The sequence below is a fragment of the Ctenocephalides felis genome, unplaced genomic scaffold, assembly GCF_003426905.1.
Source record: "Ctenocephalides felis isolate EL2017-DRISC unplaced genomic scaffold, ASM342690v1 CF-g0.4_SCAFFOLD_02834, whole genome shotgun sequence".
Classification (NCBI taxonomy): Eukaryota; Metazoa; Arthropoda; class Insecta; order Siphonaptera; family Pulicidae; genus Ctenocephalides; species Ctenocephalides felis.
This window is the reverse complement of record NW_020538988.1, coordinates 8,050-25,735: the sequence shown is the minus strand read 5'-3', so window position 1 is coordinate 25,735 and position 17,686 is coordinate 8,050. Positions and strand designations below refer to the sequence as shown.

General features: G+C 30.6%; 1 protein-coding gene across 1 annotated transcript; it reads right to left on the bottom strand.

The window, feature by feature from the left end:
* Window positions 1–1,067: 1,067 nt before the first annotated feature.
* On the bottom strand, window positions 1,068–5,186 carry LOC113381360 (toll-like receptor 7). The gene is made up of 2 exons (XM_026620300.1): window positions 2,277–5,186; window positions 1,068–1,811 (listed from the first exon to the last, which is right to left on the bottom strand). The coding sequence occupies exons 1-2, from the start codon at window positions 5,184–5,186 to the stop codon at window positions 1,068–1,070; spliced, it is 3,654 nt and encodes a 1,217-aa protein (XP_026476085.1).
* Between the last annotated feature and the right edge of the window lie 12,500 nt (window positions 5,187–17,686).

Below are 17,686 nucleotides of genomic sequence, written 5' to 3'. Positions count from 1 at the left end.
AAAAATGATTGGAGTCTTTGTGACCTTTACATTCAGTATTTGACTTTTATTTTTCAAATAATTTCAAAACCAAAAAATCCCCTTCTTTGGGGTCTTTATAACCCTTATAAGTAATATTCCAAAGGTTCCTCTTGTCTTTTATTTTTAAAATAAATATATAAATTTTGGAAATGCATCAATAAAAAAATAATAAATATTTCTATATATATATACGGTCTTATTTTGTGGTGACCCCAAAATTTCAATGTCAAAACCAAACAACAGATGGCACGTGTGTGCATCGTTTTGACCTCAAAATTCCAAGTGCACCAATTTGATATTAAACTAATATTAAAATAGTAACAATTATATTTTAATATTAAATTAATACTAAAATAGTTTATAAAAGTAATTACCGAAAAGATTAACATTTGGAATAATTTTACAATCTTAAAAATTAGTATAATTACATTGTTTATACAAATTACTAGTCTAGAGAGAAATTTTTGCAGGATAAAGGACATATAAGCCAAAATATTTTAGGGGATAAAGTTTTGACCAAATTCAATCAAGTTTTTACCAAATTTTTGGGTTTGAAGTATCAAAACCTAAGTTATATAACATTTTAAGCCTTATTGTAAGTCTAAACCTGGATCAATTTGATTTGAAACTAAAAAGGCCTAGAAATATAAGGTTGGTTGACTTTTGTAGAATCTAGATCTCGGATTAGTGTAAAATTTTAGGCTTGAATTTATCTTTCTAAATCCTGAAACCTATTACAAGATGTCTAAGTCATAAAATCTATGAAACTGGACAAACCTGATCAACTGATTCAAAACTGAACAAAAACCAGGAACAATTAGGCTTGTTGACTCCAAAATTTTGGGGCACGAAAAGATTTGGCCAGAAATTTTGGCTCTAAATCCTGAAAGCCTAAAACAAAACCTACAGACATAAAAATATTAAGGCTTCCTCGACAACCTATTTTACCAGTTTAAAACAAATTTAGGCTCAATCATCGTACCCATCAAATCCATCCATACTTCCCTTGGCAAAAATTTCCCTTTCCCTAATTTTTTATCCTTAATTCAGACCAGATAAGCCTGGACATGCCTAGAATTATCACCGCCCCTGCCCCTCTGACTGGCCTGTCTTAAACTATGATTAAAATTCTGATTCATAAAATTGGGCGACTGCCTATCCAAGAAATTATTAGGACTATTCGCCCTATTGGGCGTAAATTGACCCACCAAACTAGGGTCGATTTGCCCAAAATTAGGCGGAGGAACTTGTCCAAAATTCGGAGGCAGTTGACCAAAATTAGGAGGATGCTGACCGAAATTTGGATCGAAGTTATTTTGGCGTAGATTTCTTCGTTCTAAGGTGGAATAATCCGAGTCTATGCTGGAGTAGATGTGTTCAGTGGCATTTGAGGAATTTGGACGTTGCGTGTAAGGTTTTTCCTTTTCCTGGAACTTCCTCATGTTCTTTTTGGCAAATTTTGGAGAAGGCGTACAAGTCGTCGCAGACGAGTAATTGTTTTCCTCGTAGTTTTCAAAATCGTACATATCAGCCTTGGCGTTTACGTTGACACAATTCTGTTGCCTAATGGCACCTGTTGTCGTGTTATTCTCTAAAGTATGAGTAGTTGCTGTCAGATTTTGCAGCTGCTGCAAATTCTTACCAACTTTCGGTAAATTGTACAACAAGCGTTCTGTAAAGTTTTTATCATCAGTGGATTTCACATCTTTAGCAGTCTTCAAAAAGGGTTTGAAGTCTTCATCCAGGTCATGCATGTGTAGTTTCTGGTCCTTTAATACTACCAGACGTTTCTGGATTTTTAAATTTCTAATTCGGTTTAATCCACTCAGTTTGCAAAAAGTTGCGCGTTAAAATCAAAACTAGGCGTTTGGAGTTCTCAGAATTCTCTTGGACACTTGTACCTTGTCCATCACGATGCAACAAACAAATCTTAAACTTATCCTTCAAATTCACCAAAACATACTTCTGCAAATACTCCAAATCCTTTTCACTGTACAAAATCATTACATCGTACAACAAGTTATCGAATTCTGGTTGGTCGAATAAGGTGACACCAAATTTGGAGTGCAGACAGATTTTCAAACTTTTTCTAATAACAAAGCATAGTAGGTTTACATTGTTTTTTATATACTGAATGTTTAGAATATACTTAGGATGCTGAAGATTACTAGAAGGAATAGAATGAGTACAGTGGCTAGTAAGTAGATGTAGTCTTGTAAAATTTCACTGTTTTTGACGTAGAATTCTGAGCAAACGTTTTTGTCGGATTCGATGTTCAAACGTTGGATGACGCCATCTGAAACGCAGTGTAAATTGGATAAGTCTTGGATTTTTAGCAGGTTGTTTTGGACAAAACTAGCGATTTTTTGCAAGTTTTCGCAACGGCATGCATACTGGTTTAAACCTAGCCAAATTTTTTGCATGGTTTTCATGTTCAAGTCAACGAAGTTGACTAATTTGTTGCCATCCAGTCTTAAAACCTCCAGACTGGTCAAGCCCTTGAAAGTCGTGTTATCAATATGGGTTAACTGATTATTTTGTAAATATAGTTCTTTTAACGCGTCCAAGTTAACAAATTCAAAACCCTTAAACACTTGTAGTTTATTATTAGACAAGTCCAAAGTTTGCAAGTTGAGTAAACCAGCAAAAGTTTCATTACTAATCACCTCGACGTTGCTCGAGTTCAAATACAACTTTTGCAAGTTTTTGCGTCCAATAAAAACATGGTTGTCAAGTTTCTGGAAAATATTACCATCCAAATAAATTTCAGTTGCGTAAATGGGTATATTTTTTGGTATCTCTGTACTACTGGTGCCATTATTGGCAGAACTTCCACAATCTACAATATTGGTGGACCAGTTGAGATTGTTTAGACATTTGCAGTTTGATGGGCATATCATTTCACAATCGCAAGCAAAAAAGTCACAACAATGGCACAAGACGAAACAGTGGGACTTGTACTCGCACAAGAAGTTTGAGGATTTCATTGTTTTTAGTTGTAAAGTTTTGCTGGTTCTTACATTGTTTTCAACGTTGCACACAATGTTCTCCGAGTCCATGATTTTGGGATACCTGTGCGTTATCAAATCGTTGTTGGAAATATTATTTATATTCAGCAAAAAGTCCATGCTGCAATCACAACGGAAAGGGTTACCACTTAGGTAAATTTCTGTGTTGGTTTTGCCACCAGAGTTTTCCAAAACCTTAGGCAACTTCAAACTATTCAAATCCATTTGTTTGATTTCATTCGCGTACAAATCAATCCTGGTTAGGTACTTTTTATCGTAAAAACTGTTAGCGTGGATTTTCCTAATAAAATTATTATTTATAAACAATAATTCTACGCTATCAGGTATGTTCAGGTTAGAAATTTCCGTCAATATGTTATGACTAGCATCTAAAGTTTTTAGTTTCAACTTGTCCTGGATTTTGTAGTAGTTACCCAGAACTTCTATATAGTTGTTGTGGATATCCAACCACTTTAGGTTAAATGGTACAAAAGCGTAATCAAACCAAATCAAATTGTTCTCCGACAAATTCAACCACAGTAGGTTCAACAGACTTGAAAAAATACCATCAACGTCCATTAGAAAATTTTTATCCAGGCGTATAGCTTCTAAATTCTGGTTACCATCAAAAGTATCCCTATCAATTTGCTGGATTTTGTTTTTAGCCAAATTCAAAACCTGCAAGTTTGGTAAATTTTGGAACATTGGTTTGGACAAGTTGCCTATACGATTGTCTATTAACCTCAAACCTGTAAGTTGGTTTAAATTTTTGAAACTGTCGTTCTCAACATTTTCAATCAAGTTTTCGCCCAAGTCTAAACTTTTAAGCATCTGCAAATCCTGGATTGCTTTAGGAATCCTGGTGATTTGGTTAGAACTCAAATCGAGTTGTTTTAAATCCGAGCAATTTTTAAAAGCGTTGATGTCTATGGAGTTGATCAAGTTGTTATTTAAAGTCAGTTTGCTTAAAACAAATAAACCGTTGAACAAGTTGTTATCGATTTGGTGCAACCTGTTTTCAGCCAAGTTTAAGGTATGCAAGTTGTACAAAGGTAGGAAAGCGTTTTCGTCAACGTATCCGATGGAGTTGTTTTTTAAATCCAAAATTTGTAGAAAGAACAAATCTTTGAAGGTTTTGGAGTCTATACGTGTCAACGCGTTGTTGGATAAATTCAAAACAATAAGTCTGATCAAACCTGTAAAAATATTTTCATCAATATGATGGCTGGACAGTTGATTAGAACTCAAATCAAGCACCAAAAGTTGTTCCAAACGATAAAACAAACCTTTGGGTAACTCGAATAACAAATTGTTTTGCAAATGAATCTCCCTGATTTCTCTTGAATTGAATAACAACAAATTTGGTAAACTTTCAAGTTTGTTGAACGACAAATTTAGGATCCTTAGACTAGTCAAACCTATCAAACTTTCACTGGACACGTCTGTAATATTATTATGCTGCAAGTGCAGTTGTTGCAAACGCCTTAATTTCGAAATTTGACAAAAATCACCAATATTTGCCAACCTGTTGTAACTCAGATCCAAAGTCACCAATTCTTCGCCTCCAGAACAACGTTCTGCACCTGCAGAAAACCCTAACTCGTTTGCAGATTTGATACGATTATCAGTCAAATTTAAAGTCTGCAAAGATTTTAAAGGACACAAAGTATTCTGTTGCAACAAATTTATATTATTACCTGCCAGGTTTAGGCTTTGGAGTTCGTTCAAACCCTGGAACGACTCTTGGGATATGTTCAAGTTTTTATTAGCGCCCCAGAGTTGGTTATTAGATTTCACTGATAGTTTTTTAAGTTGGCTCAAACCGTTAAATGCAAATTTAGGTAAGAATAAAAACTTACAATTTTCTATATTCAACTCGTTTAAAGCCTGGAATATCAGGAACAAACCGTCCCCGATGTTGCTCTCGAAGAGCAACATCTCGTTACAAGATATGTTGAATTTGGTCAAAACTTCTAATTTTTGGCTGGTGACACCTAAATTTGAAAAGTTTTCGGAACTACGTTCCAACGTCCTGATTTTACACGACATTTGGGTTTTGGATAACACTTTGGTAGTCTCATCCTTTTCGTATTGACACAAAGAATGGACACCATGTACCACAAAAAATAATAGGATAAAAAATTTGGGCGTAGCCATTTTGTCTAAAATTTAACAAAACTTAAAGTAAAATATATACTTAATTAATCATACTATCTAGTATCCTGGTTAATCCTGGAGTCACTGTATCCAAAAAACAAGTCACCACACAACTTTTGTTCACCACATCACCACAAATTAAAAAAAAACTTTGGGAAAATAAAATAAAAACAAATCCAAAACTTTTTTGTTGATCATTTGTTGTTATTTGATTTTAACATTTTTTTTTGTTCATGTTTTATTTTAAGCACTAGTCACATAACTACAGCTTTTGGTTACCACTTTTGTCTAATTTTTGGACAAAACTTTTGGACACTTTATACATCTCGTCGAAAAAGAAAACTTTTTTTTGTTGACGAAAACCTGTTTTTTGTTGAACAAAAGAAAACATTTCACGCAGGTCGGAAAAAAACTGTTCCCAGGATCAGACAAAAAACTTTTTCAGGGTCCTGGAATATTTTTTGTGACCACAAGATTAATTGAACGTTGACACAACTTGAGAGAAAATGAAAAAATTGAAGCAAAAAGCACTTTTTTGTTGTTATTTTTGTATCACGAGCACTAGATGCAACTTTTGTACAACTAGCAATTTGTAGACACAAAAATAGTTCTTTAAGGTAAATTTTGTTGCAAAAAACAAATTTCTGGATACACACACTAATTTTTTTCACTTTCAATTAACTAGTACTAAAAAATAGTACTGTATACTAAATTTAGTCCTCTTGACACAAATTTTCGTACAAAATTCTAGACAAAAACACTAATTTTTATAGTTAGTCCAAGTTTTTTTTTGCATAACACACTAACGATACTGGATCTAATTGTTTTTCAACCACGAAGTACTAAAAAATTTAGTACTAATACTAAATTTAGTTATCAGGAACCCAAATTTAGTATCAAAACAGCGTACACACACTGATTTTTAGTTTGCACCAAATTTGTGGCACAAACAATTAGTGAAGCAAGTTTAAGTCAATTTTTAACTACCAAGTACTAAAAAATTTAGTACTAATACTAAATTTAGTTAGCGAAAACTAAACTTTAGTATCACACACTAATTTTTGAATTTATATAAATTTTTTTGCACAAACTGTATAAGTTTGTACAAATTTTGGTAAAGCAGGTTTTAATGGCTTTTCAAGTACTAAAAAAACTAGTACTTTATACTAAATTTAGTTAGCAGGAACCAAAATTTAGTACCAAAACAGGATACACACTAATTTTTGAGTTTGTACAAATTTTGTTAGACACAACTATTTTAGTACAAATTTTGTATTTTTACTTGAGTAAGTTTTAGTTTTGTTTGTTTTGTTTGCTTGATATCAGGCTGTCTAAAACGTGTGTCGAATTTGGAACTTCGGACTGGAAATGATAATTTTTTGAATTAGCGCATGTATACAAAATTCTTGTAATTCTTATTTGAAATTTAGGTATTTTTTTACATCGGCTTGACATCAAACTGTCCAAGGCATGAATAAAGTTTAAAACTTGACTGGACATTTTCATAATTTTTAAATTATAATATTATGTATGTATATAAAACTCTCGTAATTTTTATTACATTAAATAAATAAATTAGTCTTAGTATTTGTTACTGCTGCTTGATACCAAGCTGTCGAGGCAGGAGTGAAATGTAAAAAAAAATCTGTGCATTTAAAACATTGTTATACCATACATTGTTATATTTGCAAAAACAATGTTGACTAATAAATTTTTGGAACTTGTACAATAATTAAATGTTAAATAATTTTCTTGCAAAAAAAAATACACAGCCTTGTTTTTGTACAAAATGGCGGCTGGACAAAAATTTACGGTTTTTGTCAAATTTTACGGACATTATGCAAAAAAAACGTATAAAACAATTCTTTACTTACACAATTTAAATATTTGAACAAATATACATAAGTAACTCATACAAAAATAAATGCGTTTTTTAAAAACGTGAAATACATAACCCTGTTCTCTTGACGTGCGTATAGTTAGCAGCACAAGTACCTAGAAGCAAAATAATCTCAAGGTCATTTGTTTAAAATTTAATTTTACTGTCTGAATTGTTAAAATATTGCTATAAAGTCAATTAAATCTTAATGTTTTAGGCTTTTCTAGTTTTTTTGACATAAATATCTTAAACATAATTATCTGACAGCATTATTTTCCATTGTTACCAACATCCCACAGTCGGTGCTGGCGATTCTGCTGTTGATAATGCAAATAAAATTACATATTGTTATGCCCGCTTCACACCCCTATCGAATATTGTGTTAGTATGCATACCACTAGCTAGGACAGGCGAAGGGTATCGGAGATACCCGAAGAAATCCGAAGGCGATAACCCTATGATGCACATGCAAGGAGCAGTCTCTTCTTGGCAACTAGCGGCGATACTAAACTACCAAATTCAATTAAATACAAACTACATCAAATATTCATTCAAAGTGTTCTATTAGTATTAATAAATTATTTTATAAGTCAAAAGGACTTTCTTGAGTTTGAATTTATAATTATATATCCTCGATATAATCTCCGCTGAAGGCAACTACAAGCTGAAATATTTCATTGTTAAAGCAATGAAATATACGAAGCACAACATTGGTGGCGAGCGGTAAAATCCAACACAAAAACAGGCCTGGAGGACCGAGGAAAACACAGGAAAGTAAGCTGGAAAACAAAGCCAAAAGCAAGTAAGCCTGCTAGATTACTCTATATTCGACGCACGCGCGAACCTGGCCGCCATCTTGCAAACTGGAAACCAAGCGACGCGGTCGGACGGCGTCTGTATACAGGCAAATTCCACTACAAAAAGGACAGAGTAACAATAATTTATAGTTTTCTTCCAAATTTTTAGACACCAATTCTAGATTTAAGTATCGCCGTTTTTTTCACAAACCTTTAGAAAGATTATTTTTTTTACAAACCTTATTATCAAATCTATACTATCTTTTAGAATACTTATATTTACTATTTTTAGATACATAATTTTATATGCTGTGTGTTTAGACTAATTATACTATTTTATTACTATCCTTTAGATTAATATATTTAAGAATTTTATATGCTATCTTTTTAAATTACAAATTTATATACTATTCTTCAGATTTTACAAATTCTTTTCAATATTTATTATCTCTATATTTTATATTCATCTATTTTTTTCATGTTACTAACTCCATTTTGTTTAATATAGAGTAAATGTCCAAATCTCGTGATGCAGAAAACTTCTTGCTGCCGCAACAGAGTGTAATAAGCAGATCAACTGATTCAATATTTGAGACCTACCTATCTTTCGAGTCGACGAACAAAAATCTCGGACCAAATTTAGTAAGTTCAGTTTTCAATACTACTGTAGTCGTCTCACCTAAATCTATATCCTTTTCTAAATTTTCATCTGCTCCTTCTCTCTGTTTTCCATCTCCTAATACTAACCTTAAAATGGCAGAATCTTATGCATTAACATTGCACCGAGCAATGGACATAATTAAAGTTTTTGATGGCTCGGATAACCAAAAGTTATCTCCATTTCTTAATTTTCTATCTTACGTTTTTGAGAGTACTGATCCGAAGGATCACTCGGCTCTCATAAAATTTATTTTATTTACAAAATTAGAGGGGAAAGCTCTTCAAGCTACCCAATACAAGTCTATAAATTCTTTTCTCGAATTAAAAACTTGCTTGGAGGAGACATTTTTTGATATTAGATCTGTAGCCTCACTACAGATCGAATTTAATAAAATTTATCAGCATTCAAATGAGGACGTACAGTCCTACTCTATGCGTCTGCAGGTTATTTTAGGGCAGCTGATAGATGCCACGATTAAGAAAAAGAATAACCCTGCAGCTAATTCATATTATACTGACCTCCTCCAAGACCAAGCACTTTATGTTTTTCAAGAGGGTTTACACCCTAAACTTAAAATTATAGTTAATTGTAAATCTCCTCAAAGTTTAAACTCTGCCATTTCCATAGCTATCGAGGAGGAGATTTCTTTAAAAATGTCCAAATCAAGTTTCTCCCGTTTTGAGAAACCTTTCAAACCTACTAACCTTTCGTATAATTCAACTAATCTCAAACCTTTCAATCCTTTAAATACCTCTCATAATTCCTTCGATCACAAACCTACCAAGACGGAGCTCCTTAATTGCAACTATTGTAAAGGCATTGGCCACTTAATTAAAGATTGTCGAAGGAGACTTTATAATGAACAGAATCGTTCCAAAATTAATAATATAGAAATTTTAGATAACAAACCTTCCACTTCTTCTACTCCCGAAGAAATTGTTAAAGCTAAAGACTTTAAAAATATTCAAATTTCCTGTCTCAATACTACACAAAGCCTTCCCTATATCAATTTAAATTTTCTCGACACTATAAAACCTAAAATTAATCTTCTCGTAGACACTGGTGCTGAAGTCAGTGTCCTTAAACTTTCTAATTTAGATGATGATACTAATATTAATACTAATAAAAATGACAAAATCAAAATTACTTGTGCCTCAGGGCGTACTGTCGAGACTATAGGGACAGCAAATTTCAAAATTTTATTGGGGAATAAAGCGATCACCCACAAATTTTATATTGTTTCAGACAAATTTTATATAAGGGGTGATGGGATACTGGGGATAGATTTTTTAAATTCTTATGGGGGAAATATTAATTTCAAAAATTCAAACATACATTTTAACAATTCCATAACTATTCCTATACATTTTCCATCCCGTGCCACCCCGAATCCAAAACCCAAACCTAATATTAATTCATTTTTATTACAAAATTCCAATCCTAAAAACACTATCAAACCTCCAATTTCTAATTATAATAAATCTAATAAAATTTCAAATAGTCAAAGTAATAATTTCCACATCTCTACCTACTTTAAGAAACGTTTAGAAAGATTTTATAACAATCCTACTAATCCCAATCCTCAACTTTCTAAACGTAATTCCAATCCTTATGACGACTATTTGAGTAAATATAAATTTTTAATTCAACCTTTCGAACATAACTCAGACTCAGCTGTGAATCATACTCTGTTGCGAAGCAAGAGGTGAGTAAATGTTCACACTTATAAATTACAAATTTTTATAGATTAAGATTTTTTATTGATTATATTTTCTAATTATGTCTTGTTATAAGTTCTATTTTTCTTTACTATTTCAATTATTTCTAATATTATCTTAATCATTTTGTGTTAAATGTTTGTCTATTTCCAGACTAATATTGTTATTTTTCTATATATTTTTTGTTATAAATTATATGTTTTTAATATTTTCTCAATTCTTTGTGCTTTGTACTTACAAATTTAACTATTCTCAATGTTTTTCATATTCATTTTAATGTATATTTTATATTTTCTATATTTTTCTCATTTTTGTATTCCTAATATTCTAGATGTTCTCCTTATTGATTATATTTTAACATTTTTCATTCTTTATACATATATTGTGTTTGATGTTTTCTGTATTCTAAATTTATAATATTTTCATTATTCCTACTTGTATCTTAACTATGTGTGTATGTAATATCTTCTCTATGTAAAAATCATGTTCTATATTTTATAACTGTTTTATAATATTCTGTGTAAGGGCATCTAAAGCTCCTCCTTTTTTTTCTTAAATTTCTATGTTTTCTATATTTCGTTTAAGATTATAGTTTTAGTGTGTTTTTTAAATTGGTGTCTAAAATTAGGAACAAACTATAATCTTTCTCTAAGAGGGGAGGAATGTTATGCCCGCTTCACACCCCTATCGAATATTGTGTTAGTATGCATACCACTAGCTAGGACAGGCGAAGGGTATCGGAGATACCCGAAGAAATCCGAAGGCGATAACCCTATGATGCACATGCAAGGAGCAGTCTCTTCTTGGCAACTAGCGGCGATACTAAACTACCAAATTCAATTAAATACAAACTACATCAAATATTCATTCAAAGTGTTCTATTAGTATTAATAAATTATTTTATAAGTCAAAAGGACTTTCTTGAGTTTGAATTTATAATTATATATCCTCGATATAATCTCCGCTGAAGGCAACTACAAGCTGAAATATTTCATTGTTAAAGCAATGAAATATACGAAGCACAACAATATATTACACAAGTGCTCAATTATCAACTCAATAAATAAAATTGATGAGAATAATAAAAAATGTGAAGCAAAAATATAGTGTTTCGTGTTGATTTCAAGGAATTTACAACAAATTCTTTCGCTGTGTTTGAGAGGTTATTATGTCTGCTGCTAGAACTTTTTGATAGAAATAATCCATCAAATTTTACATTTTTGATACCAATGTTTCCTTATTAGCTCAATAAATATAAATGTGAAATAAGTAATACATAATGTAGATGCAATAAAATAAGTTTATAAAGATAAACGTAAATATATATGAAACACATGTTGTTTTAAACAACACACATTCACAATTGAGAACGAATGAATCATTTTGATTGAGATTGCATCCAGGGCATCACACAGGAGATTCTATTTTAGAGCAGCTTAAAATTGGCATGGTATCTCAGATGGCATTGGACTACATGCATCTCGTGTGTTTAGGTGTCACCAAAAGATTGTTAAGTCTGTGGGTGAAAGGTTCGAGAGATGTCCAATTAGATAACAAAGCGACTGAAAGGGTAAGTGAATTTTTGGTAAGTTATAAAAAATGTGTAACTACTGAGTTTTCTAGGTTACCAAGATCTCCTAAAGATGTTAACCATTGGAAGGCCAACGAGTTCAGGTTGGTTCTGCTATATTTTGGACCCATAGTTTTACAACCTGTACTGGAAAGGAATAAGTACATCAATTTCATACAACTTAGTTTGGAGATTAGAATTTTGTGCGACCCAGAGATGTGCATCGAGAAAAACGATACAGTAAACAGATTTCTCACTAATTTTGTGAATGAATATTCAAGGCTATATAGATCTGGCCCGATGACTTACAACACCCACAATTTGATACATCTTCCGGCTGATGTGATGAATTTCAAATGTAGCTTAGATCGGTTCAGCTGATTTCCTTTTGAAAGCTATTTCAAGAAGGTACAAGGTAAGCTGCAGAACTCGCCGAAACCTATCCACCAGCTGGTCAACAGAATGGCTGAAGAGGAGATGCTTGAAGCAATGTTTGCTAATGAACAGAGATATCCAAATATGCAGCATGGAAGAGATGGACAGATAAAAATAAAATATAAAGATTTTATTATTTGTAATAGCGCTCCAGACAATCTTTGTATGGGCACTGATATTTCTCTATTATTTTTTCAGCATATTCATGATTTAAATCAAATTGTATTATAAGCCATTGTTTGTGAGTGCATGTGATTATACGATTTTTCATATGTATTTATATCATTTAAATGACAACAATAGTAATGATGTTGTAATATCCGCACAGCAAATTAAAAAAAAGTGCCTTAATTTGCCATATGTTACTGGAAAATATTTTGTGTCAATACCAAAAATTCATTTGTGCGAATATTACAATTATTAAATAATTGAATTGTTTAATTTTAAATATAATATTGTATAGAATAATTGTATAAAAATAAATATAAAATAATATAATGTAATAAACAGTTTCATTGTTCACTATGTTTACAGTTTCATTGTTAACTTTGTATATATAACTTTAAACACTTTTTGCTTTACATTTATATTTATTGAGTTAATAAGGAAACATTAGTATCGTTAATGTAAAATTTGATGGATTATTTCTATCAAAAAGTTCTAGCAGCAGATTTAATAACCTCTCAAACACGGCGAAAGAATTTGTTGTAAATTTCTTGAAATCAACACGAAACACTATATTTTTCTTTGACATTTATATTTATTGAGTTAATAAGGAAACATTAGTATCATTAATGTAAAATTTGATGGATTATTTCTATCAAAAAGTTCTAGCAGCAGACATAATAACCTCTCAAACACAGCGAAAGAATTTGTTGTAAATTCCTTGAAATCAACACGAAACACTATATTTTTGCTTCACATTTTTTATTATTCTCATCAATTTTATTTATTGAGTTGATAATTGAGCACTTGTGTAATATATGTAATTTTATTTGCATTATCAACAGCAGAATCGCCAGCACCGACTGTGGGATGTTGGTAACAATGGAAAATAATGCTGTCAGATAATTATGTTTAAGATATTTATGTCAAAAAAACTAGAAAAGCCTAAAACATTAAGATTTAATTGACTTTATAGCAATATTTTAACAATTCAGACAGTAAAATTAAGTTTTAAACATAGGCCATATAGCCAAAGGACAAATGACCTTGAAATTATTTTGCTGCTAGGTACTTGTGCAGCTAACTATACGCACGTGTTCTCTTGCATGTGCGGCATGCACAAAGACAAAAACTTATCGTAAATATCAAAATTATTCGGACGTTACACACAAAGTTGTATTTCATTATTAATAAACAATACTTGTTAGTCTCCATTATATATTCATTAAACAATATTAGAAATAAATTCTTTTTCTACTTACCGATTAACGACACCGCCATACACGAGACCGATAGCAAAACTTTTCGCGTCCAAAAACACTATAAATATTCACCACCCGTGGCATCGACATTAATATTTATATTTATATTCTCCAACAGTTAATAAACACTTTGATATATATTTTAAATATTGTTGCAATGTATTTACTAAATTATTTAAAATATTATAACACAACGTAAGGAGCACATCCATCATCTGGCAACCATTTTGCAAAAGAACGAAACGAACATGCACGAACACGAGAACGACGAGCGACGAACAGATAAATCATTTCGATAAATAAATTGAGTAAAAGAATTATAAATAAATTTAATGATAATAGATACATATTTTGTTTATATAATATTGATATTTATTGATAATAGATAGTTTTTATGCGTTTTAAAGTGTAAATTAAGTCTTTAAGTTTGTAGTTTTGAATTTGCCGCCATTACGCAAGTATTGTGTACACTCAACGTCAAAAAATATTACGATTTTGTGCTTAGTTTATGGTTTAATTATCGTAATTTAAAAATTATTTCTACTTATTTGGTCTTTGATTGATTAAATAAACTAGTTGTAAGTGTTGTTTTGCCTTAAGGCAAGTTGCACAAAAATTCCGATACGTATAAATTGTTGAGCGCCGATTAGCTCCGCCACTTTAACCAGTTTTATATTGAGCAGTTTTTTTTTTTAAATAACAATGAAACATGTGAAATAAATTTAGTGTACTGAACACAATCTAAGCTAAAAGATCTACTCGAATATTAAAATTGCATATTTTATAAGTCAATTTATTAACTTCCCGAAAGAGAAGTTTATGTTTTCATAAAAAAATCCGATTCTCTAATTTTATGTTTTCTCGAATATAAAAGCAGAAAATATAACTTTACTTTACTTACTCCATAGCGCTCAAATCCATATCAACTTTTTCTCCTGTACACAAAGGAATCTTTCTTTATATTGAATTACAGACTAAATTATTAATTACAGACTAAAAATGCAATAAAATGAAACGCCACTTTCATTTGATACAAATATTTTGTTTGTTTTTAAAAATATATATTGTAATATTGATTTTATGGGATATTATAAAAACAAAATTAATAATATTTAAATTATTTGTATTCTATGTTTGAATTGATAAAATGTTTCTGTCATCAATTGCCTTACACAAACTATATATCAAGAATATATTCTTGATTCAGCCGATCAATTCCACATTTAAGGAAAGTTCATGCAACTTGCCTTAAGGCAATATGACTAATTAATTTTTTATGTCTATGTTATTTACGCTTATGCAATACTTGATTTAGTTAAATATTTTATTATCAAAGTGTTAATATTTTGCTTCTATTAAATATCTTGTAAAATAATAGATAGATTTCTTATTGATTCAGCTGATTATTTTCAAGGAAAGTTAATGCAACTTTTCTTAAGGCAATATGACAACTAGTTATTTTTTATGTCAGAACATTTACACTTATACAACACTTGAATTAGTTATAAATTATGTTCAAATTGTTTCTATTTTGTATCATAACTAATGTAATTTTCTCCAAAGTATACATAATAATTATCAAATAACCTTAGCTTTCACCTAAAATATGTCCCTTCTTCATATGTTAATTCTTAATAAGTGAACCGTAAGAATAACAGAAAGGCAAAGCCAAAATAAGTTTAGGATTATGACTTAATATAAATTAACTTCAATATCCGACGTTTGCAATACAATGTGTACAAAAGAATTGTTTCTTTAGAAAAAGATGCAATGATACTCAAAATACTGTACACATCCACATTAAAGGCTGATCCAATTTAATGCTGCATTATTTCAACTAAATAATTATGTACTTTGATGAAAACGTTTTGAATCCATTTGTTGTATTTGTAACAGTATACTTTATAAATTGATTTAAATGTGAGAATCAATTTCACATAATCATCCCTAGATGCAATAAACAGCTTTGCATTTTTCAAAACCCTTATATAGGTAGTAGCATTATATATTAATATGTCATATTAAACTTAAATAGAAAATATACAAAAATACATTATATTTTTATTATTATAATTACCATAATAAAGAGAAGACTGCTCCTTGTACAATAAATATTCCTTCGTGTTCATGCCCATTTGTGTTTGAGATTTGTTCCATCAAAAGTTTCTTCTGAAAAATTAAACATAGTTTTAGTTATGTAAATCTCGTTTAAAAGAAATCAGCTTTATTGATAATCTACAATATTTTTTCTAAATGTGCTGGTATATGTATATATATATATATATATATATATATATATATATATATATATATTAGGGTGGTCCTTAAAATAGTCATTTTCGAATTTCCTTGCTCCCAAGGGCTCAAACGGTTCCAAATAGATATAAAACAATTCTCTGAAAGTTTTAGCTCTTAATATTGTCATTTAGATAGAGCGCAATTCAATCAAAGTTTTGTATGGAAATAGCATGGAAAAATTTTCAAAAATTTTAAAAATGGTTTTTAGATGTAATTTAGCGAACTAATGAATAAATAAAACTCATTCATTTGTCGCTAAGTTATACCTAAAACATTTTTTTTTATTTTCAAAATTTTCTCCATGCTCTTTCCATACAAACTTTGATTGAATTGCGCTCTATCTAAACGTTAATATTAAGAGCCAAAACTTTCAGAGAATTGTTTTTTATCGATTTGGAACCATTTGAGCCCCTGGGAGCAAAGAAATTCGAAAATGACCATTTTAAGGACCACCCTAATATATATATATATATATATATATATATATATATATATATATATATATATATATATATATATATATATATGTATAGATTTTTTTGTTCGATGTTGAAATTAGAGCATCTTCAACTGCTTAACACATTGTAGCAACTGTTTAACACATTGTAATGTCCTACAACAACAATGTGTACTTAAAAATTACTATTAAATTAATATATCGATTGCCTTAAAGCTTACATGCCACTCACACCTAGTTACAACTATTGTTCCCTCTCCCAGGCTCCTGATTCCTGCATGGGATGCATGCAACAATCATCAAATGTGAAACTCCAAAAACAGTATCACTTATCATCATCGAATGAGGAAATTGAAGCCAACAATGCTCAAGATGGAATTAGAAATCGCCGCAACGGCAAAAATGTTAACAATGAGACACCAAATGCTTGTGTGTCCTGTCTATGTGACCCCATGTGGTGCGATGAGTGCATGGCTCGATGGTTTGCTCATTGATAGGACCTCCAGCAAAGCAGTACGTGGCTACTGCAGAAATGCACTTGCCCGGTTTGCAGGGCTGTATTTTGCATTAAAGATGTCAGTTATGTTGTTAACAGCGAATAAAATTGTTATTTATGATATTACTTGTTTTATAAAAAATAATGAAATGGAAATATTCTCATTTTATAAAATTTATAAATAAAATATATTAATACGAAACCAATGGCATTTTACTTCCCAGCAAGGTTGCATTATCTCACAGTGGGGAATAAAAAGATTGTTATTTGTATAAAAATGTTGCAGATGTTATAAAAATGTTGTAAAATGCATGAAAGTATTTTCTATTGTCTCAAAATGTTCTAGGTTGTGTGGAAGTGTTGCAGATTGTGTTAAAATGTTGTAGAAGATATGAAAATGTTTTAGGTTGCTTGAAAGCATTGCTGTTTGTCTGAAGATGCTCTAATTGTCTGAAACTGTTGTAAATTGTATGAAAATGTCGACAGTTGTATGGATATGTTGTAATTTGTTTGAGAATGATGTAAATATTCTAAATATGTTTTAAATTTTATGAAAATATCGACAATTATCTGAAATTGTTGCAAATTGTATGAAAATGTCAACACTTGCCTGAAAATGTTGTAAATTATATTAACATGTTTTGAATTTCATGAAAATGTTGTCAGTTGTCTGAAGATGTTGTCAGTTGTCTATTAATTTTTTCTGTATATGCATATATATACGAATTACCAAAAAAGCCTATTGTTGATATATTTTTCTTA

What these genes read in the sequence shown, in the direction of transcription:
- LOC113381360 (XM_026620300.1), bottom strand. Translation starts at nt 5,186, where the DNA reads ATGGCTACGCCCAAATTTTTTATCCTATTATTTTTTGTGGTACATGGT. An exon ending in ACATCGAATCCGACAAAAAC is followed by an intron (nt 1,812 to 2,276) that starts GTTTGCTCAGAA and finishes TTAAAAATCCAG; the next exon opens with AAACGTCTGGTAGTATTAAA.